This window comes from Sprattus sprattus (assembly GCF_963457725.1).
Source record: "Sprattus sprattus genome assembly, chromosome: 5".
NCBI lineage: Eukaryota > Metazoa > Chordata > Actinopteri > Clupeiformes > Clupeidae > Sprattus > Sprattus sprattus.
Window position 1 is genome coordinate 10,435,576 of NC_137924.1, and position 23,551 is coordinate 10,459,126.

Below are 23,551 nucleotides of genomic sequence, written 5' to 3' on the forward strand. Positions count from 1 at the left end.
GCAAGTTCGATTCCCGGTCGAAGTGTCCTTGAGCTAGACACAGAACCCCTTATTGCTCCTGATGTGCAGTGTGTAAATGTAAAATGTGTAGACACCCTTGTAAGTCGCTTTGGATAAAAGCGTCTGCTCACTAAGTGTATATGTAAATAAGGCAGGGGCTTGCAGGGCCTTTTTTCTGCCTCTGTCCTTCAGCCCGTGCCCAGAACCCAAACCCAGCCTCACACTCGGACCTCTTCCGTGACCCCCTGATGTAATCTGAGAACGACGCTGGGACGAGAGGAAATGCCTTTCGGATACAAGCCAGGGTACCCGCCGAGGGCCCTATGCAGCAGGAGCCAGCGGGGCACAAAAGCTGCTCTGTGCTCGCTCGGAGAGCAGGCCGTGACCAGGGCGTCTCCTGTGTCCCTGCGGCGTGATGGTGCTCACTCGGCCACTTAAAGCCACAGGTGCTGAGTGGGTGCGTCCGCATGCTCCGCTACAGCCTTCCTGCATTCCCCGGGTGCCATACGATACGGAAATGGCTTATTAGAAAAGGCTGTGCTATCCTTACTACAGTTACAGGTTGGAGGGGAGGGTTTACCCAGTGATGTGTCTTGGATCAGTATTGTCATGATGTACTGTAGTTGTATAGGACTTCCCCTTCATGTTTCCATTTGATGCATGAAGTAAGGATGGTATGATACACAGGGAATGGGATAGCAATACTGAATCAAATATTTGAAGTATTACGTAGCTAGTGGTTGTAATGTATTAAACATTAGTGATTATCTTTGCGATACAGGTGTCTTTTAATGTAACAGTCTTGGCAGGCAACCATGAGACAAAGAAAGAAGCATTTTGTGCTAAGACAGGCTTTCCACTTTCCAGTTACACTTTCTCTCCCACTCAGTCTTACACTAAGCTACAGCTCACTTAAGCTTCCCCAGAGACAGCCTCGGAGCGTAAATGCTTAACCACCCTGATAGCTCTGGGAATGTACTTGTCAGTGCTACGACAATAAACAAATGCAGAGTTGTTAAAGGAAACATGGTGAAACTTGAAGTGCCTCTGCAAGTCCAACAAACACTGTTATATTATATTTATGTGGTATTCTTTGGTTTTGTGAAAAGCCAAATTGCTGTGAGATAATTCTTTGTGGCTCATGGGCAAAATACTACATCTGAAATGTTGTTCTACTGGACATTTGTAATACTATTTCCTAGACTTTGACCTCAGCCAACAGGTCACCAAAAGACACTCTGCCATCTGTAGGAAGTTTGATAAGATATTTGAGACGCAAGAACGCAAGTCATACAGTTGTGAAGTCAACGTGTATGTCAACATTTCCTTTTGTTTGTCAGTCAACATGTATGTCAACATCTCCTTTTGTTTGTCAAGTGAGAATGCAGTCACTGAGGACAAGCCGTGTCATGAGAATAAGAACGTCAATAGATGCCCAGATTAAGACAGAACCCTAAGTAGATCCACTCAAGTTGAACATTGGGGAGTCTTTTCCAAGGTCCAAAAATTGACATTGACCTTTGAGATATCCCTTTCATCAGGAAAGAACAAAAGGACCGGTCCCATAATCAAGCACATGCCCACTGTGAGGGAAAACACATGCGTGGGTCTGGCCCTCTGGGAAGCAGTGTAGCAAAAATAGGCTCTGAGATTCCCTGTGATCTCCGGCGGGGAAAGAAAAGCTCAACCCCTATAGTGTGGCAGTGAGTTTCCAGTGGGTGGCGGTCAAACAGCAGCTGCTTGCTCCTTCCCATGCGAACACCCAACTGAGACGCTTGTGTTTTCTACTAATAATCCTCCGATTGCCTATTGCTTTTCTCTCGCTCTCTCTCTCTCTCTCTGATCAGCGTTGTTTGATGTTTTCCCACAACAAGCTATTCAAACAGAGTGAGCCATGACTTCTGAAGTTCTACAATAAGCACCACCACCTACATAGTTGCATTTATCACTACTGGAGAGAAACCCCCTTAATGGCATGGTCTCTTTGTTGTTCCGAGCAGCCCAGAATCCAGTAGCTTACACATGGTGAAAAGAGCAAGCCACTCAAACATCTCCCTTCATTGCTCCAGGGCTCCCCTGAATCATCATCAGCCAACCTCAACCAACCAGGATGTGTGGTAGTGCTGCACCTGAGGCACTGCTCTCTGGAGGTTTGGATTGACATGTGGAAGTCAAAGGATGGTGGGGGTGGGGGGATTGGGGGGGGGGGGGGGGATTGGGAGGGGGGGGGGGGGGGGTCTATAAGGACCTCAGGATTTACTGAAGAACAGGATTTTAGGAGGAGCTCAGTTGCAAAAAATACCAATTATCGCGTAAAGGGGCTTTAATAATCTGAAAAGATGAAGTTCTATTATGCCTAATTATATGCTGTAGACTAGAGCATATAATATAATATTAATATAATATTAATATAATTATATTAATATAATATTCAGCAGAAATTTGACAAACATTTTTGGCAGTTCTGTGACATTTCTTGACCTCTCTAGTTCGATAGCTCTGTCTGAGACAGTTGAACATTCATGCCCCCTTATGGGTCAATGATACGTCAATAATATTTGATCTCCTGTTACTTCAGATATTTAAGGTTGTGGTATAGTGTCCACTTCAAAACTACTACATCCTAAGCTTCAATTTTGAGAACTGATGTTGCACAATTCTAACCACAGACTGCAGACTGAGAGGAACTTGAAGGCCTTTCACCATCTGTGGTGAGGTTTCATCTAGTAGAGGTCCTGATATGTTTACTGAAGATAAAGCTATGCAGAATTACAATGTACTGCTCTCATGAAGGAAACAGCAGAACTGTTCAAAATTGCTACTGCGTTTTTAACATGAATATTTCATTAGAAAAAGACTGTGGTATCCGGGCCACCTGAAGCACGCCTGTGAATATGGTTATAGATGGTTATCAAACTTCCTCTGTGATAAACAACCTGAGTGTTTCTGTTCTGATGAATCTAATGGATTGTAGAATTTCTCTTTCAGCTGGTATTTTAGTAAACCTACCGGCAATTATGTTTTTATTAGTATAATGGAAAGTCTTTACAGCAATTCACATTTTACTTGCTCTCAACTTGAAACATATTGCTCAGTCTGTTTTTATTTAAACACTGTATCAATGGAAACAACACATCAGTTTTTAAAAACGCATTTAGATTCTTCAGTCATGCTTACATATGAGCAAATCAAACATATATCCACAGAGGCTGCAGTGGCATGTTTGCATTGACTCCCAAAAAAATGTACATTGAAATTCACAATACCTTCAATTTTCAGACAGTACACAAATATACAACTACATGGTTTCCGAATGGCAAGAAATTGGGTCCCAATCTTAAGCTTAAAGTGTTGAAGCTTTATACATTATCTGAAAAGGGTAATTACAGGTAGGTTACATATTGTGAATTTTAATAACCGACATTTCTAATGCCATACTTCACAGACCATCTGTGTACACTGTTAAGAGGAATGAACATGGGTGGCTGAACTGAAAGGCCCACTCCAACAGTCCTATGTGATAACCTTTGAACACTCTACAGTGTGATAGATGTGACCCTGGAGCTTATAGAGGTTTGAGAGCCCTTCCTAAACATGGCATGGGAATACTTTCCGATCACACCCTTTTGGTAGAGAGTGTGGAGGAGCTGATTGCGGAACTTCTTCCCGATGAAGGCGTAGAGGATGGGATTGATGGCGCAGTGCAGGAAGAACAAGACCCCCGTGACCTGGAGCGCGAGGTCCACCTGATTCTCCTGGTCACATCCCCCGGTTAGAATCTTGCTGCGCACGAGCGTGTCCACCAGAAGGGTGACGTTGATGGGGAGCCAGCAGATCAGGAAGGCCAGCATCACCGAGAAGATGACACGCATGGCCTTGTGCTTCTGGCTGTTGCGGGCGTGGCAGAGGGTGCACACTGTGCAGCCGTAGCACACGAGCATGATCAGCAGGGGCAGGAAGAAGCCCAGGGTGTGGCGGGTCATCCGCGTGCCCGTGCGCCAGGCGTCCATGCTCTCGGTCAGGTTCTCGTGGCACATCATCGAGTTGTGGCCAACGGGCATGAAAGCCTCGCGATTTACCACGGAGGGCAGAGCTAGAAGAGTGGCCGCCAGCCACACCAAACCGCACACCGACTTCACCAGGTGCCGGCGTCTGAACACCGCCTGCGTGGCCCTGACGATGGCCAGGTAGCGGTCAATGGCGATGCAGGCGAGGAGGAAGACGCAGCTGTATAAGGCTGTGTCCTGGATGCCGGAGATCAGCTTGCACAGGAAGGTACCGAAGACCCACCCGTTGGTCATGGAGACGGCCCAGAACGGGAGGGTGAGGGAGAAGAGGAGGTCGGCCACGGCTAGGTGCATCAGGTAGACGTCAGTGGAGGTCCTGCGCTTCACCATGGTGCAGACCACAAACACCACCACACTGTTGCCCAGCAGGCTCAGGACGAACACGATGAAGAATGTGATCATCAGAGCAAAGCCGTCCAAGCTTGGACGCTCGCAGGGGCTGTAGTCATCTTCGTCGTAGTAGTTGTCAGGCGTAGTAACAGTAGTAAAGTTACCCGCCATCCTAAATGTCACAGATGACACATCACAGGTGTCAGTTTTGAGCTTTATGCAAACAATTTGAAAATTACGTCTTCTCTAGATGTATTCAACTAATGTTAAAAGAACTAGGTGGCCATAACTATTGACCAGTTAACTTCATATTCAGTATATGTGAATACTAGAATTGATCAAGTAAATTCCAAGAGTTTATGCATTTGAATTCTAACAATTATTAAGTTCTCAGAGTAAGGTTTTCAGAAGTTTAAAAATATATCTCTAGGTCCTTTACATTTTTTTGCAGTAATTTTCACACTTGTCTCAATACCATGTCCACTTCCTCTTAATTCTTTACAAACACACACCTCAGCACGTCAGCTTATCTTTCACGCAAAATGCACCACCACCATCAAAACTTCATTATTTACATATACAGCAGTAATAGTGGAAAATTCTCTTCAGTGACAACAACATCTATATATTTTTTCTACATAGGTGCACAGTTCAATGCAAATGCTGTTTTACTGCTTTTGTATAGTTGGTAACAAGGTTACAAACAAATAAAACAAGGCAAAAACAGAAATCTTTTTCATCCAAAATCTGAGTTATGTATTTCAATTGCATAGTTTCATTTGTCTGTCAAAGTGCAGCATATTTCAACTTAGAGTGATCACATTGTTTCCCAGTTTTGAACTGAAAGTAAACTGTTTTGAACGGAGAATCTTAATTTGCTGTAGTTGTACCGAATATTGAGACAGGTATCCATGAATTTAGGAAAAAGTGGCCATCAAATCCATTTTGTATCAAAGCATGCAAAAGTACAGAAAGTTAGTTCACAAAGTATTTTGAAAAAGTGGACAAGTGTGAAAACGATTGTAAAAAAAAGGAAGTCGACCTTTACCTGATTGAAACTTTCAATTAAACTTACCTTTTTTGTAATAGTGTGAGCTGAAGAAGTCAAATTGAGGGAGAACTGTCTCCAGATCGAGATGTGCAGCAGCAGTCAGCTTGTTATCTGCAGGTTAGCGTCTTTTTTTGAACATCTTATTCATGGTCTGATGCAAAAACTTCCTCAATGGCATGGGAACAGCATTATGTAGCAGAAGACGTGTGGGGTGGCTCTAGATTTAATCTCTCAGTCAAAAACAAAAACACGCCCCCACAGGTGTGGAAAACACATTCTCTCTCTCTATTGCTCTCACTATTGTGTGTGTGTGCGCGTGTGTGCAAGAGTTTTGTTTGAGGGAGGGTGAGTATGTGTGTCAGCCTATGTGCAAAATGGAAAATTGTATATATTAGCATGCTTCTCAAACATACTGTGTATTGTTGTTGGGTGTAGTTGTGATTGCATTCCAAACTAAATTATCTGCAGTCAGGATGAGTCTTCATATGTGTAATTTTGCAATGCATAATGCTTCTCACCACTATGCACTGTAAAATATCAAATCTTGTCTTAATGTTGGGGAAAACGTAAAGTGCTTTTTGTTCTACATGGTCCAGTCTTGCCTGCCGCTTACATGACAATGAATGTTTTCACCACAAGGTGTCAACCTAGCATTAAAAACTACAAACTAAAAGTTACACTATATTGTAATACACCAATGACATTTTTCACAGAGCAAAACAGATCATACCACTTCTCTTAAATATTCTAGAAACTTATTTCATTTAAAACACTCCTTGGCTACTAATAAGAAGAGTGAAAAGAGGGCAAATCCCAATCCTCAAGGTTTCCTTTGGCAATGTGTTAGTCTGTACAGGGTTTTTAGGTTGCCACAAGTGGGCAGTGTTCCTTCCCAATTTATGAGTTTAAGAAAATAATTTCTCCCTTCTCAAAATTCTGAGTCCTGAGCCCAGCAGGGGGTTCACAGGACAGTAGAGGGGTGGTCGGACATTTGGGACGTGGATCGGCTGCTCCGGCTGACCGGCGAGGCCCTCTCCAGCACGCCCTTCCTGTAGAGCAGCTCCATGAGGTTGCTGCGGAACTTCTGTCCCACGAAGGCGTAGAGCACAGGGTTGACGCAGCAGTGCAGCCGAGCCAGGTTCTGTGTGGCGAACAGGGCCACGTCGACGGCCACGCGCGTGCGGCAGTCGTGCAGCAGCGCCTTGGTACGCAGCAGGGTGTCGGCCATCAAGGCCACGTGGTAGGGGCTCCAGCAGAGCAGGAAGCCGGCCACAACCGCCACGATCACGCGCATGGCCCTCTGCCGCTTGAAGCCATTCGTGCGCAGCAGCCGCGCCAGCGTGACCCCGTAACAGCCCAACATGGCGGCCAGCGGCAGCAGGAAGCCAAGCAGGTGTCGGAGCACGCGCGTGGCCAGGCGCCACTCGTCGGAGCTCTCCGTATCGTAATGCTCCGTGCACATCTTAACACCGTCCTTCCGCACGAAGGCTTCGTTGTAGAGGGCGGGCAGCGAGAGCATCACGCCCAGGCCCCAGACGCACAGGCAGATGACACAGCTTCTCACGCGCCACTTGCCTTTGCGGATCTCCATGGCACACACGATGACCTGGTAGCGGTCCACACTGATGCACACCAGGAAGAGAATGCTGCTGTAGAAGCTCACCTCCGTCAGTATGCTGATCAACTTGCACATGGCGTCACCGAATATCCAGTCGCGCATTATGGACGTTGCGTAGAAGGGCAGGCACAGGGCCAGCACGATGTCAGCCATCATCAGGTGAAACAGGTAGACATCCGACGCGGAGAGAACCCGCCACTTCGAGCCAATCACCAGCCCAACGATGAGGTTTCCGGGAATGGCCAACAGGAATATAAGCACGTAGAACACACACGTTGCGATAGTCACAGCCGGAGCAAAGGTGAAAGGCTCACAGCTCTCTGTCCGCTTATTCACTGTGAAGTTTCCTGTGAAGAAACTGTCAGTGTAGTTCAGCTCCTCACTGAGTTCATCGTATAAGTCACTGAAGTCATCAAACAAAAGGGAAGTGTTTGGGTCTGTACAGGGAGAAATAAAGAGAGAGAAAGAAAGAAAATGGTAAGGTGAATGGAAAGTGGTATGGATTGTAACGTGAAAGTAAGCACTGTTTGCAAGCTGTTGTCAGATTTGTGAGTACAGCTTATTCATCTTAAATAATCACTGTATCAAATGTTCACATCCGTTTACTCAGTTAAGCAATTACATAGTGAGATTTTACAGTCCTCTTTTTAGTACATCATACATCATTTTCTGAATCAAACTATTTCAGGTGGGTCGATGAATCATAGTGAAAGCATGTCATAATAGGTCCTAGACTGCTATCATACTGCAGTGTTAGGCTCAAAGCACAAAGGATGATAATACATTAGAATACTACCACTACGTCATCATTGAAAGGCCTCATAGTGTGAACAGACATCTATTATAATGTAATTATATTTATTAATGAATTGACCCCAACTAAACCAATCTTATAATTGATGAACCTCTTAATTTCTCTGAGCATGTAGCCTCTGTCTTCTGTCTTGTCGGTATACACTTCATAATATTCAAAGGTTTAGACCCTATCTCACACAATATGCTACACAACTTCTTGTGCAGACCCTCGTTAGTTCAAAACTACACTTTTGCAATTCAATTTTTAATGGGCCTGCCTTCATGTGTCATGAGAGCGCTCGGTCTTTGACACGTGTAACTCCTCTGCTTGTCACCATTCACTGATTCTCTGTAGCTGCTAAAAGTAAATGTAAGTCCCTCACTCTCGCTGATAGGACAGCCACTGGATGGGCACTGATGAGTGTCTGTTAGCTTTACCTTCTCTCAGCAGCAAAAGCTTACAGTCAAGACTCGTGGTACATGGTGGACTGGTTGAATGATCTGCCTGGTGCTGTCTGTTCCAGTGACAGACTTGGCACATTTAAAAAGATTTTAAAAACTAACACTTTTAAACATCTGTCTAATTAGTTATTTTATTTGAAGCAAACTTTATAAATATAATAATAGTTTGGATATTTGGAATGGTTATTATAATTATTATTTGTTGATTGTATAAATTGTATAAACATTTCTATTTTAAATGGATAATTTTGCTGTGTGTCACATGTTCTAATGTTTTGTAAGTCGCTTGGGACAAAAGCATCTGGTAAAAACTTTAACCATAACCATATTCAATGTATGCCTTATTAGTCAGATCTGCTATAGCTATGTAATGTCAAGCTTCACAACACATAAAAGATGTAACACACTTTGAGTGCTTACTTCGTATTAAACATCATCATCATTGACAACATTTATAATACACTACACCTCTGTGATGCCTGGTTACATGATTTAAATAACAATTCCATTCAATTATGAATTAGATAATTATAGAAAATGCCTGTAAAATATATGAATAATGTAAATATTATACATAAAATATTGAAATGGTCTTAATATGCCTACCTGTCATTGTGTTGCTTGATGTGGCAGTCTTCAGAGGCTCAGAGATTAAAATGTAATCAGAGATGTCATGCTGTGAGAGTCTCTCTCTTTATCCTTTAGAGATGTGACGATATTTCCTGTTTTCCCAATCAGCAGAGTGATCCGTGTAACCACATGCAAACCACAGCTCCTCCAAAACCACTATATTCTATATATGACATGAATGGATTTGTTGTTGGGTATTATAATGTGGTAAACCTGTTTTAGATAGGAATCCAAAATATAACTAATATAAGACTTAACCAAATGGATGGGTATCTTTTACAGAAAAACCAGAAGGGCCAATAAGTAGTTTAAAAGATGTGAGCACTGGAGGAAGTTCGACTAGTCAGTCACAAGATGGTCAGTTATGTTAAAAAAAAACATAACATATGTACCCATGGCCCTGTCATCGTGACTTAACATTGAAAGTAAAACCAAGAGCATCATGGGAGAGCCTTGTGATCCAAATGGCATGACAACAAAAACAACAGGGTTTTTTTTGTATTACAGTATTTCCTGTAATCAAATAACCCCTTTTAGATACCTGAAAGATTTCACAAGGCTAATTGGTGTTATTTTTCTCAGACAAATTCAATAATTTTACCTCAGTCCACAATGTATCTCGCTATCTCAGAACACACTAACATATGCCTACAATATGCCTACGATAAGGAACTTATTGGACTGAGTATGATCTGAAGACAGATTAGAGTTTCACCATGCGTCCGGCAAGTCCATCAACTTCCACGTTCTACTTTGTCGCGTATATGAACCCTAAAGGTTTCCACATCATCAAGAGGAAACTTAACAGACAGCCCTGTTGTAAAACACTCTGTCAGTGCTGGGAAAGTGTTGATGTCCCAGTCATTGCACACATATGTGCAAACAAGGATATGGGTCAACAAGCAGGGACTTTTGCCAAGAAGCAATCAAAGTCAAAAAGTCAAAGTGTGTTTATTATTGCATGTACCAAATTGCTTCAGCACAGCAAAATTCTTACGACTTGGCAAGCATCATTCATCTACGCAGTAGACGTCATACATATAACATATACCAAAAAATAACATAAAACTTGATAGGTGAAAAATCACCCTAGTTAGTTCAGGACTCCGGAGCTGCATGAAAGTATATTTATTAGACAGACAAACAACAACAATTGCAATTGGGCTCCCCTACCAGCCGAGGCTGACAGTGAAGCCCTGATAAACTCTTTGCGCAAAGTTTATATAGTCAGAAGTTTAGCTTTGAGCAGGGATGATCACGTGGTGGATTTCTCACGTCCGAGGCTCCCTGTCTTGCAAGGATGGCAGTTTTGCACAAGGTCGGAAGAAGCACAGTTCCTTTCTTATCTCCTCTGGTCTAAACATGCTCTTGTTCATATGCAGACTTAGTGGCACCTAATATTCTAGTTACACACACAGAGAGAAAAGCCATGCTCCTGCTTTCATAAGCACATAATTCACAGGAATGTATTCAAACAAGTCACTTGATTATTATATTCTTAAGTCATTAACAGTGTTTGGAAATAATCTCTATCAAAACTCTATAACACTATGACAATAAAACATATAAAATGTAACATTAACATACAACAATTTAAAGAACGACATATATCTCTGTAACACTATGACATTATAACAATATAACAATATAACATATAACATATAACATTAACATTCAACAGTTAAGAGTACAGTAGAATCATTGCATGTGATTGTTTCCAATACCCTTTAATGACTAACATGGTTTGAAAACGGTGCGGAGCAAGACCAAATGCATGACCAGGAGGGAAATGCCCTGACTGCACAGTTCTAACAGTAACTTCATATCACCGTTAGAGCCACTCTTGAGTTTATCTCTCTGTGATGTATGTGGAAAATCAGTTGCCAAAACATCAATAATGTGTTTTATTAAATGCCTACATTTATGTATCTAGGAGCTTTAATCAGTATAGATACACATATTTTCAGTTTACAGTATAGATACACATATTTTCAGTTTACAGTATAGATACACATGTTTTCAGTTTACAGTATAGATACACATATTTCCAGAACACTCTCAGGGTATCAAACTCATGGCCATGGCTTTCATAGCACCTTTTTCTACTAGATATAATGCAATATGCATCATTCCTTTAGGCAACATTGTTAAGCAATACTTAAACACAGTGAAAGAAAGAGCAATGGTAGTGCACTAGGTTGATGGCAAAGTAAACAATACATTTCAAAAACTACTTGATGTTTTGAAGTTGTTGACCAATCTTTCCACTGGAGTTTTATTGTACAACTTTGTCTGAAATATTTTTGTGACAGGTGGTTCTGATGACAGGCACAAAAATAATAGTCTGTTTCCATTTTAAAATATATATATTTTGTCAGTTGCACAATGGACACAAACCTTGACAATGTTCCCATAAACATAACAAGGACTCTGCCGTTTGTTTCCACGGCTGCCAAAATACCACTGCCATGAAGTCAGTCTAGGTATGAAGTCACAGCTCTTTCTGTGCCACCTTGAAATTGGCGGATTGAGAACAAAGAAACTCTGATGGCATGTTTGGACAGAGTAGAGAAGCACCTAATAAATATTGTCTTTGTATCTTCAGTGGCAGAAACCCTCCTTCTGAAGGCTCTAGAGGACAGACATACAGTGCCCTCCAGAGTTATTGGCACCCTTAGTGAATATGAGTCAAGGTCTATGAAAAGATTTTTTTTTTGCTGTTTATCCTCTTGGTGGTTCACTCAAAATATTCAAAAAAATCCTGTCTTTTCATTGAAGGAAAAAAAGAATGTTGATGATAAATAAATATTTTTCTAAAATCTAACTGGAGTTTATTTCAAAGCATGTTTTACATTTTTAAGTTCACCTGTTTGACACGGAACTCTTAAGTGGTCAACCGTGACTTCCTGTTTCAATGAAGTACATAACTATGAGGTGACACAGGCCAAATTCCCATAGTCGTTCATCACTATGGGAAAGAACCAAGAACACAGTGACTTTGTTTTTGAGCTGCACAAATCAGGAAATGGATATAAGAAAATCTTTAAACTGTTTAAAATACCCATTTCCACTATCATGGCAATAAATAAAAAGTTTAAAGGAGAGGTTAAGCATCAGCCTGGAAGAAGACCTGTGTGCACATTGACCCCACGCACCGTGAGGAGAATGGTTCGACTGGCAAAAGAATCTTCAAGGATAACAACTGGAGAATTGCAGAAGTTAGTTGAGTCTTGGGGTCAGAAAGTCTCCGAAACTACTAACCTAAATCCCCAAAAGTTGTCAACAACAAACTAAAGCGCCTACAGTTTGCCAAATATTACATATATTTTTGAAAACCTAACAGCCCCTGCCAGGAAGCTTAAATGTGTCGTGGTTGGACATCCAGCAGGACAATGATTCGAAGCACACCACAAAATCTACAGAAAAATGGTTCGCCGACCACACAATAAAGCTTTTGCCATGGCCATCACAGTTCCCCAACCTAAACCCCATTGAAAATGTGTGGAATGAGCTGAAGAGGAGTTTCCACAAGTGTCAACCTCAAAATCTGAAGGACCTGGAGAGATACTGTATGGATGAATGGTTTCAAATAACGTGCCATTTGTTCACCAACTTCATCACACATTATATAAGAAGACTCAGGCCTTGGAGTTATATTATCTTGGAACAGGGAGGCTGCACAAAATAGTAAATGAAAGGGTGCCAATAATTGTGGCACACATAGTTTTGAGAAAAATATTTCATGATAAGAATTCATTTTTTCTTTCAATTATTACTTCAAGGTTCAATTTTTGTGAATATTTTGAAAGAAAGATCATGAGAAATGTTCTTTTGCATCTCGTTTTGTTCATTTTTTACTAAAGAGTGCTTATAAATCTGTAGGGCACTGTAATGTATATGGTCCCACCATAAAAAGTCTCAGTACAATGTATAGCTTCGTAGATTTTAAACAAAACATGTAAGATTTCCAGGGTGAATTCTAATGGAAGCAAAACACAGATATCAGTCCCAAGTCTTGCTCTTTGTGTGTCAATATGAAAAGGCAATCAACACTGTTTATTCTACACACTAATGAATGTTGACTAAATGCAGCCAAAATCAAATTAATTAGTCCTATTAAATGCTGACATTATGTATAGAGTGTGCTGCTTAGGTGTGCTACAAGAAGACCAAGATTTGTTCTAGCTAAACCTGGTAATGTCTCAAATGACATGCTCCTTGACTGACAGTTTTAAAAACTCTCACTGTCATTACCATCTGTTTAATACCTCTATATACAAGCATTGTTTATCTGTCAGCAGATGACACACGAACAATCTGAAAACAGATGTCTTTGGAGGTTAGAACTTTCATTATCAGGGTTTTAGTAGAGATGGAGGAACGCCAGACGCTGGTGAGACAGCAGCTAATGAAGCTGTGTCATTAAACCTACCTGTAATCAGGGACCGTTTAAAGCCATAGAATAGGTCTACTTTCAGTCGGGGGAATTTTCTAATTACAGGGATGATGCCATTGTTAAGGAATGTGTGGGACAGTGAGTGAGAAGAAATAGGCATATGCAGAAAATGGTGTTTTGCCCTGGTTACATCGGTTTGGTGTAGGCAGGGTTTATTTATCTAAATCCATTAGGAGAATAGAAGCAACTCTTTTAATGTCCCCCTACATTACAAATGACGTGAGTGTAAACATTTTCACCACAATTAAAATCAGAAACAAGCTAGGCACGTCAACATACCGTATTTGGCTCTTGTTAATGGTGTCTCTCAAAGGAAAGACAACACACATGTCATACAGACAGTATATAAAATACCGGCAATTTACAGATAATATACAGTTAATTAAATATATAAATAATATGCATAAAGTGCACCTGGGTGCAGAAATGCAAATAGCATTGGGCCACCTTTTATTCTGGTAAATAACAGTGGAAGAGGTAGTGGTATGAAAAGACAAGGATTATATACATTCCCTGTTTCCTGGCTCTTTATGTGTACAACTCCTAGAGGTTTGGTGTTTCGGGGGAGGGATAGTGGGATACCAATGTTTCATCCGCCATCCTTACTGTGTGTTGTCTGTTCTTATTATAGGTGGTTGCTGCTTTTTCCTAGAACATGGCCATCACGTTAGATTTCACAACACAAAACAAGCAAATGTAGGATGAGATGATGGAGAAGTCCAGGGAAAGAAAAATGGAGATGGACCATATTGGCAAGACAGAGTCCAAAACCACCATCAATGTGACAACACAAATACATTGTACCTGATCCTCCAACCGCTTGTTTGGACTTCATAGAGTTTGGTTGCCATCACTGGCATGCCCCATTGGCATCTTCTTTCTTAAAGTATCACCTGTCAGTGACTGCGGGTGACCAGAGAATGGGCAAAACAAAGAAAGTGGGCACATTTCTTTTCATCCACCCTTTGTTTTTTTGTCATTGTATATGCGTATGTCCTATGGATGCTGGGTCGATATATCTTTTTAAGGATACAGAAACAATTAATTGAATCTAGATGTAACTAAAGCTGCTCAGTTTGTGTAGCGCAGGCATTATTGCGACCAACTGTAGAAGGGTCCTACATACCAATGCGGAAGACGTGACAGATCGGAAAGCCCTACAGGGGAGGAAAACTTCAACGACCACAAATTGGACAATATAAACGTTTAAACCGATATTTTGCTATAAAAAAAAAAACACCGCTGAAACAGTCATCATGATTTTGTTGGAGATAAATAATCGGATCATAGAAGAAACGTTATCTCTTAAATTTGAGAGTGCATCCAACGGGTGAGCAATGGGTAATAGCAATCTGGATAGCCAGAGAGCTAACCTTTCCCAGCTAACATTTCACAACTGTGAATTGAGTTGCTGTTAAAGCTTTTAACATGGGTTAATATTTGGGTGTATATACCATCGCCGTCTCGTGTTGTGCACAAACTAACGTTAATTATTATATCCTTGCTGAGGTTTGAGAGTTGGTCAAGCCGTTTCTGGCATCCAAGGATGGGGTGTGTCATAGCCATTCAATCACGGAGAAATTCTAAAATCTTTGTTCCTATCCAGTTCGGCTTTTTAGAACAAGCAATCATTTCCTTTTATAATATTCTTTAATTGCTTATCTGTCATCCCTTGCCTTTTGTTGGAAGCAATCATTTGGCCACAGGAAAACGTAATTGTTTTATCACTAGCCTAACGATAGCTTGTCATGAAACGTTAGCTTGCTAGTACAATATTAGCCACAGTTTAAGGCTAGTGTCGACCCAATCAGTTCAGCTTGTCAGTACATGTTGTGACTGTCTGATTTGGGTCTGCCTGACTATATAACTGCATATGTGTAGTATTGAACTGGCGTTAAGATAGCATGGATTGGATGCATTGGTTGTTATCTAGTTAGCTATCGATACGTTAGCTAGCTAGCTACGTGGCTTCCGGAGCTTAGACCATTATCCAGCTGTTATCTGGGACAGGTTTCTTTTATATCTGTGGCCTTGGAAAGCCGTATTTGGGGAACCCTAGGAAGCTACTTGAATGCATCATATTAAATTGTAATGGTCGTATGCATAACGTATGCCAGTTTTTCCTCCACTCGACAAGTAGGAACATGCACTGCATAGTTTGCTGCCTTCACGTAATGTAATGGAGCCACTAAGTTATTTCCGCATTCACCAGTTCCCTTCACTCTACTGAACCGTCAGTTTCGCGCATCGTACAAGGCTCCGTTCAGAGTCGCCTTGAATCTAATGGCAAGACCTATCGTAGGCTCGTTGTAACGTTAAGTTGGCTATTATGAGTATCCGCAGATGGAAGGACCACTTCAGAGTACTTGCTGCGACAGCAATTAATGTGCTGACTAAAAGACTTCTTTGTAGAAGACTTGAAGCTGCTGCTCTTTTAGGCCGCAGGAAGTTGAACTAGGTCCAAAAGAAGCAAAGCTGCTTGGCACCAGAATATCCTCCCGATTCTAAAATGTTACTCTGTTGCAGTTCTTTGATACTGCAACCCAGTTCTATGATAACATTTTTTTTAGAAAACATTTTCCTACCATGTAAATAACTAGGCTATGTGACTGAACGCATAAAGGCTATGTGGTAACCATTACTTCTTGTACCTCCTGCTTTGTTTTGCTTGCAGGAACAAGCCTGAGGCAGTAGAAGTTACATTTGCAGGTATGTGGCAGAATCTGAGTTTAAACCCATCACCGTTCTTCCATCATTAGGCCATGCATCCTTAGTTTTTGTTGTAGGTGTTCACTCTTTTTGTGCAACCATTCTGTTTGCCATAGAGATAATAGATATATATAGTTAGTTTTTATGCTTTCCAACAAGCACTGATATCCTGCATGCTGACCTTGGATGGCTGTCAAATTGCCTTATTACTTTCTTTGTTTTATTTGTCCAAGGTTCTCTGAATGTATTGCTGGTTTGAATTTTCCCACTGCGTCTTTTCTGTTAGTAATGCAATTCAGAAAATATAGTCCTTATTAAGACTTGTCATCTTCCACAGATTTTGATGGGGTCCTTTACCATATCTCCAATCCTGATGGGGACAAGACCAAAGTGATGGTCAGCATTTCTCTGAAGTTCTACAAGGAGTTGGCGGACCATGGAGCAGATGAGGTAGGGGTGGCCTCCATGATTATCTTAAGATCTTTATAGGGGATGTTTTTTTTTTCTGTGCTTAGATTAAAAAAAAAAAAGGGACCCAATCAACATTCTTTACCGTCCTTGTCCATTGCCAGAGGTAGTAAGTATGTCTTGAATAATTGCATAACAAAGGAGTTCAGTCCTTACATCTCTTACATGTATTCTTTTTTGCTTTCTCTCTTGACATTAACTGATGTCTGTCATGAGATGGTTTTGTCACCATATAGGGGAGCAACAAGGCTCAGTGGTTTCTCACTAAAACAGGAAGTGAGGGTGACTCACCTCTTTTGTAGGAAGTAATGGACTTCAAAATAGATGGTTGCAGACCGAGCAAGCTTCCCCAGTTCAGCTCGTGCCGCATGCACAGAGGAGCTCTTGTGACTTAGGCATGATCCGAAGCACACAGACATTGTTTTTTTTTTTTTATTATTATGGTGTGATCAGTCACAATCATCTCTCTTCCACATCCAAATGAACATTCAAATCTCCCTCAGCCACCACCCTGGCGTTTGCAGGAACCTCACGGGGTCGATGCAAAGCATATGAAAATGTGGAAGTGGTCAGAGTAGGTTGTGGGACTGCTCCTATCCCGTGGCACCCACGGTCCTGCTGTGATTCTGACGCTTGTTTCATCACCCATCTCAAAGATTCAAACTGAATCACATGTATAATAAATGTTTTCACGCTTATATCTAAACTTTAGATGAATAAGAATGTTATTGACTTAAAAGACTGCTTGATCATACTGTGTTGTGATAGTTTGTGTGACTTGAGTTCCATGTTGTTTGTTTTAGCTGCTGAAGAGGGTGTATGGAGATTACATGGTGGCACCTGAGTCAGGTACATGGAACATGTCTAGAAATATGCACGCACACGCACACACACACACACCAACATATTAGCTAAAGCTGACCAAACAAGTGAAATTGAAGAGAATGATGATACTTGTACACCAAAGAAAATAGTGTCTTTAGAACCTGTGAGCAAAGTCAGTCCTATAGTACTCCTCTATGCTGTGAGGGCGACCTAGGTTTTACTCATAATAACTATAGTATTCCTTTATGCTGTGAGAGCGACCGGAGAGGTCTTACTCATAATAGATATAGTATTTCTTTATGCTGTGAGAGCAGCTTAGGTCTTACTCATGATAACTATAGTATTCCTCTATGCGGTGAGAGTGATCAGAGAGGTTTGACTCATAATAATTATAGTATTCCTCTATGCTGTGAGAGCAACCAGAGAGGTCTTACTCATAATAACTATAGTATTCCTCTATGCTGTGACAGCAGCTTAGGTCTTACTCATAATAACTATAGTATTCCTCAATGCTGTGAGAGCGATCAGAGAGGTCTTACTCATAATAATTATAGTATTCCTCTATGCTGTGACAGCGACCAGAGAGGTCTTACTCATAATAACTATAGTATTCCTCTATGCTGTGACAGCAGCTTAGGTCTTACTCATAATAACTATAGTATTCCTCAATGCTGTGAGAGCGATCAGAGAGGTCTTACTCATAATAATTATAGTATTCCTCTATGCTGTGACAGCGACCAGAGAGGTCTTACTCATAATAACTATAGTATTCCTCTATGCTGTGACAGCAGCTTAGGTCTTACCCATAATAACTATAGTATTCCTCAATGCTTTGAGAGCGATCAGAGAGGTCTTACTCATAATATTATAGTATTCCTCTATGCTGTGACAGTGACCAGAGAGGTCTTACTCATAATAACTATAGTATTCCTCTATGCTGTGACAGCAGCTTAGGTCTTACTCATAATAACTATAGTATTCCTCAATGCTGTGAGAGCGATCAGAGAGGTCTTACTCATAATAATTATAGTATTCCTCCATTCTGTGACAGCGACCAGAGAGGATTTACTCATAATAACTATAGTATTTCTCAATGCTGTGACAGCGACCAGAGACAGATTTTCCGATTTTCAATCGATTAGCATATTAATGACCGATTATCGATTCGTACGTCCAAAGATCGATTTAAAAAAAAAAAAAATGTTTTGATTTTTGTTTTAATTTTAATTTTTAATTTTTTTATTTTTTAAGCATAATAATGATGCACTGGTTAGTGTCCCAGTAGGAATCCACTGTTGCAGATATAGTCACCTCAATGATGTCCTCCATTTATTGTCCTGAATTATCTTTCTTGAAGGTAGATTGACCCTTAACCTTTTCATCAGTCTTCAAGCCATCAGTAACTACCAATACTTGTAAGATTTGCTGTTTAATATTGATATAATACTAGTTTTAATATGTTGCTTCTCTACACAGTCATGAAGTGAAAGAAACGGTTCAAATATATTTTTCATTTTTAATAACATTAACCCCCGGATCGAATCGAAATCGGATCGAATCGGAAATCAGATCGAAATCGAATGGAATCGGATGGAATCTGAGAAAATCGGAAAAAATCGATTCTGAAACTTAAAAATCGGAATCGAATCGATTCTTGAAATTTGAATCGAAACCCAGCTCTACTAACTTGGTATCTTGTAGATTCAATTCAATTCAATTTGATTTATATTTCACTGAAACAATAACATTGTCTCTGACCCCTTCTGGGCCTGAATGTAGATGTATCCACACTGTGTCCCTAGATTGTTCTCATTGCCTCAAAGACATATTAAGCTTTCAGGATGGATGATTTAATCTTTCCCTTTTGTGTCACCATCAGGCTACAATGTGTCCCTGCTCTTTGACTTGGACAATGTGCCTCCTAACAAAGATGAGATGACCCACCAAGCAGGCATGCTGAAGAGGAACTGCTTCGCCTCCGTGTTCGAGAAGTACTTCAAGTTCCAGGAGGAGGGGAAAGAGGGCGAGAGGAGAGCTGTGGTCCACTACAGGGAGGATGAGACCATGTAGGTGGCCACTCCCTCGAAGCTGCTTCTCCGCAGTTAACATGCACTTACCCCTTCTTTGTCGTCTTAAAGTGAAGATAATGACTTCACTGCTGTTTTCGGTTCTGCCTTCTGACCTTCTGACCCCTACTATTAAATGACACTGGTTTGTTTCAACCAGTCCTTCTTTTGTCCTGAAGCGTATCTGAAATCTAATGCTCTGACTTAATCGACTCAAACCTGTATTCTCAAATGTTATTTCCTCCTCTCCCTTTTGATCATTCTCAGGTACCTTGAAGCGAAGAAAGACCGAGTCACAGTGGTCTTCAGCACAGTGTTCAAGGATGATGACGATGTCGTCATTGGGAAAGTGTTCATGCAGGTTTGTGTTTTGACATAATGTTCGCACCGTCAAGTTCTCACCGGGAATGGCCTTTCAGGTAGACTTTCAGTATCATGCTTCACGCAAGTACTGCTTCACAAAATCAAACTGTATTAGAGCAGTGATATTAAATCACATCATGACTCTTTTATACAACAGTTTACTGAACATTATGAAATGAGTGTTTTTATTGGTCACTGCATCTGTTTGGTAATCTGTTTGAAACCAAACCTGGTCCAGTTTTCTCAGGCTTTCTTGCCGCGCCCTCTGTGAAAGGTCACGGATTGTTGACCCCGTCCAACTTTGAAGCGGTCTCCCTCTGTCATTGAACCCCTTACGTTCTTGCTCCTGGTGTGGCCTGCTATGCTGTTCTCAGACGTCTGCTTGTGTCTCCTCAGGAGTTTAAGGAGGGCCGCCGTGCCAGCCACACGGCCCCCCAGGTGCTCTTCAACCACAGAGAGCCTCCCCTGGAGCTGAAGGACACCGACGCCGCCGTGGGAGACAACATCGGCTACATCACGTTTGGTGTGTTCTCTGAACTGTGCTAGGAACTTCAGCAGTAATCCATGCTTTCAAGCTTGATGGAGTTTTTCCATAACGCACTTTAATTTTACCATATACAACATACAATAAATATCATTAATCACACATTTATTATTTTATATTACCCATTTATTTGGTGGTATTTTTAGCGACTGAGCTAATTGCACAGTATGCAATCCGGTGTAGGCTCCTGTTGGCATATGTCTCTTTCTTTCTTACAGCCACGCCCTCAAAAGACTTGCTCTTAGTTAGTCGCTACATCAAACAAATAGTTTTATGACTTCAAAACCTGAGACATGGATTCACCTGTGACAGATGTCTGTATGTAAACAAAAGTCTACTGTTTGAATATTTGCATTTACTCAGGCGCTAGTATAAACAATGCCACACCTTTTCAGTACAAAACCATCAACCAGACCGACAACAGTTGGCAGCAGCTGATGTTGCACACCCACCCACCCAACCACAGAAATGAACTGCTGACTGTCTGACTGTCTGACTGTCTGACTCCCCCCCTGAATCTCATGCTAGTTCTTGTTTATGGGGGGAACGAGACCCCCCCCCCCCTGATAATATTTCTGTCTTTCTTTTCACCAGTTCTGTTCCCCCGCCACACCAGCGCCAACGCCAGAGACAACACCATCAACCTCATCCACACCTTCCGAGACTATCTGCATTACCACATAAAGTGCTCCAAGGTATGCGCCTGGCCAACAGTGCTCTTAACGGCTCTTGCACAAGAGTGGGGTCACTGGTTCTGCCCTTTTTTTTTTTTAAACAGTGGGTGGGCTCTGTGTACTGTGTGTGAGTAATGTTCTGTTTGCATACATCCAGCTCATTCATCTCTCTTGTGGGGGTGTGTGTGTATGTGTGCTTGCCCTTTTAATAACTTCCCAGAGTTAATGTGTGATCCCAACTATGTGGCCTTGTTTCCTGAAAACATTCCCGTTGGAGAGTCTTATTTGTGCGTCTCTCTATACACAGGCCTACATTCACACACGCATGAGAGCCAAGACTTCCGACTTCTTAAAGGTTCTGAACCGCGCCCGTCCCGATGCTGAGAAGAAAGAGATGAAAACTATCTCGTGAGTATCGTCTGTGTGTGTGTGTGTGTGTGTGTGTGTGTGTGTGTGTGAGGCATCCCTCCCTCAGGGTGAAATGAAGCTTGACACAGCATGGTTTAAAGATGATTGTGGTTTCTTGTGCAAGTTGAAAATGGCCTGTGTTCAAACCTTATTAGATATTACAGATTGGCAGGGAAGTACAGCACCCCAGGATATCAACTTCTGAAAAACAACACAGGGAACGAGTTGTTCTCCTTTTTAAAAATCAAACTTTATAGATGTTAAACCTTACATGCTAAGCTGAAATCCTTTGCCAGAGGTTATTACTACACCTTTGATTTGATAAGAGTTCCATCTTTGAATTGATGGCAGATCAATATTTATTGCCTTCATGGTCCACATCCTTTAGAACTTGATCTGAATGGATGCTTGGTTCCATTGGTTTGGTGAGTTAAATAAGTTTTAGTGCAGAAGAAGGAGCTATTTTCTTTAGTGTATTTTTGTGATCGTGTGGTCAAGATTGCTGACCTCTTCCTCTTCGCAAGTGGACTACAGTCATGAACAAAAGTTGGGAGAATGTACTTTTTTTTCTCTTATGAATGCAATGATCGCATCAGAAATGAAACCGATTGTATGAGATGGTCTTATCCTTACGACAGCCTATTGTAGTCACTTTTCAGTTGACAATCACGCAGTAACATGTCAATATGTAGTATTTTACTGATGGGCCTTTCTTTAAAAACCCATGAAAATGGAGGTCAAGAGGGCACAAATTATGATTCCTCGCCAGGAAGGATTTTCTGAACGAGCGACTTTTAAGTGTAGCAATACTCCTGGTCACAATGCAGTTGTGATATTTGCAATGACGGGTAGAAAGCAGTCAGAGCGTCCGCAGTGACGGCTTCGTACCCATTTCGGTGGTTTTAGAAAAAGCTTAATGGCGTGTGTTTACGTCAGTTGAAAGGAGACAACAGTTGGCTGTCGAAAGGATGAACCAATCTCATGCAATTGATTTCATTTCTGAAGCAATCACTGCGTGTAGAAGAAAAAAGTACATTTTCTCAAGATTGGTCTTCAACTTTTGTCCGTGACTGTATTTAGGCATACCTAGGAAAATGGGCTATTACCATAGACTCTGAACAGAGATTATAGGGTGCTTAGATTATAAGGGACCAATTAACAGTGCATTCTTTTGAACGGTGTGCACTTTGTTTTTACATGCTACTTAAACAGAGGTGTTTGAGATTGTAGGGGAACTACAAGTTAGCTTTTAGCTAATATCCCAACTGCACTTCAGTGGCTGCTTTTTATTCATTTATAGCAGAATGACCTTATTGTACTGTTTGAATCATCGCTTGAACCACTTTGAATTGTGTTGAGAGGCCTAAATCCAATGCTCATGTTGATTGTATCCTTGCAGGGGTAAGACCTTCACTCGCTAAGGACACGTGTGCTAACCTGAACACGCATGGGGACACGGCGAGACAAGCATCCGCAGTTTCATGCCTCACTGGACTAGATCAAACTCCCTTAATCTCTGGCCAGTGCTTTGAGTCCTCTAAGAGAAGTCCTCTCTCCACAAGGGAGGACTCTACAATTTGTTGCTTTGCATTCCTAGGATAAATATTTGATGCAATTATATGACATTATGAACAAATGAATTTTTTGATACAATATGACCTTGTATTCCATTTGGTACTCTTGCCTTGCATTCTTCTTAGATGGGTGTTTTGTTTTAACAACGCAGTATCCACCAAACTTGCTCCTCTCATTCTATTCGCTCTAATTCACCTGTCCCGTTTTGGAATCATGTGATGGTAAAGAATAAACCAGTCTTGTTACAAAAAACAATAATCTCTTGTCTTTTTTTTTTTTTAACCAGACTTAAAACAAGTGACGCCTATAAATATCTAAATAAGACATCATTGAAAGGCTGTGCTGTTTCCATGTTTTGCATCATGACGATTAGAATCTTATGCAGATAGTGTAGCCATACTATTTCAAACTCGGTTCAGAAATGAATATCAGCAAATCTCACAAGTGAATAACACAAAAAAGATATTGGTTTAAGATGCTTAGTTTATTGCATTGAGGGTACAGTGAGAG

General features: G+C 41.3%; 3 protein-coding genes across 3 annotated transcripts; 1 reads left to right on the forward strand and 2 right to left on the reverse strand.

The window, feature by feature from the left end:
• Positions 1-3,536: 3,536 nt before the first annotated feature.
• On the reverse strand, positions 3,537-4,568 carry cxcr2 (chemokine (C-X-C motif) receptor 2; the record flags this gene model as incomplete). The annotated part of the gene is made up of 1 exon (XM_080839647.1): positions 3,537-4,568. One exon carries the CDS (start codon positions 4,566-4,568, stop codon positions 3,537-3,539), a length of 1,032 nt encoding a protein of 343 aa, XP_080695773.1.
• A 1,841-nt stretch (positions 4,569-6,409) lies between these two features.
• cxcr1 (chemokine (C-X-C motif) receptor 1) lies at positions 6,410-8,936 on the reverse strand (the record flags this gene model as incomplete). Its single annotated transcript, XM_080839648.1, has 2 exons — positions 6,410-7,503; positions 8,930-8,936. 2 exons carry the CDS (start codon positions 8,934-8,936, stop codon positions 6,410-6,412), a joined length of 1,101 nt encoding a protein of 366 aa, XP_080695774.1.
• Positions 8,937-14,544: 5,608 nt separating this feature from the next.
• On the forward strand, positions 14,545-23,275 carry arpc2 (actin related protein 2/3 complex, subunit 2). Its single transcript, XM_080839555.1, has 10 exons — positions 14,545-14,739; positions 16,084-16,118; positions 16,456-16,568; positions 17,390-17,435; positions 19,291-19,477; positions 19,745-19,838; positions 20,237-20,363; positions 20,979-21,079; positions 21,366-21,466; positions 22,866-23,275. Exons 1-10 carry the CDS (start codon positions 14,666-14,668, stop codon positions 22,885-22,887), a joined length of 900 nt encoding a protein of 299 aa, XP_080695681.1. The 5' UTR covers positions 14,545-14,665; the 3' UTR covers positions 22,888-23,275.
• Positions 23,276-23,551: the final 276 nt, after the last annotated feature.

Bases quoted from the DNA above. Each gene is read 5' to 3' on its own strand.
- arpc2 (XM_080839555.1), top strand. From the start codon at position 14,666: ATGATTTTGTTGGAGATAAATAATCGGATCATAGAAGAAACGTTATCT. The intron at 16,569-17,389 runs GTAGGGGTGGCC...TGTTTGTTTTAG, and splicing joins CGGACCATGGAGCAGATGAG to CTGCTGAAGAGGGTGTATGG. The intron at 21,467-22,865 runs GTGAGTATCGTC...GTATCCTTGCAG, and splicing joins AAAGAGATGAAAACTATCTC to GGGTAAGACCTTCACTCGCT.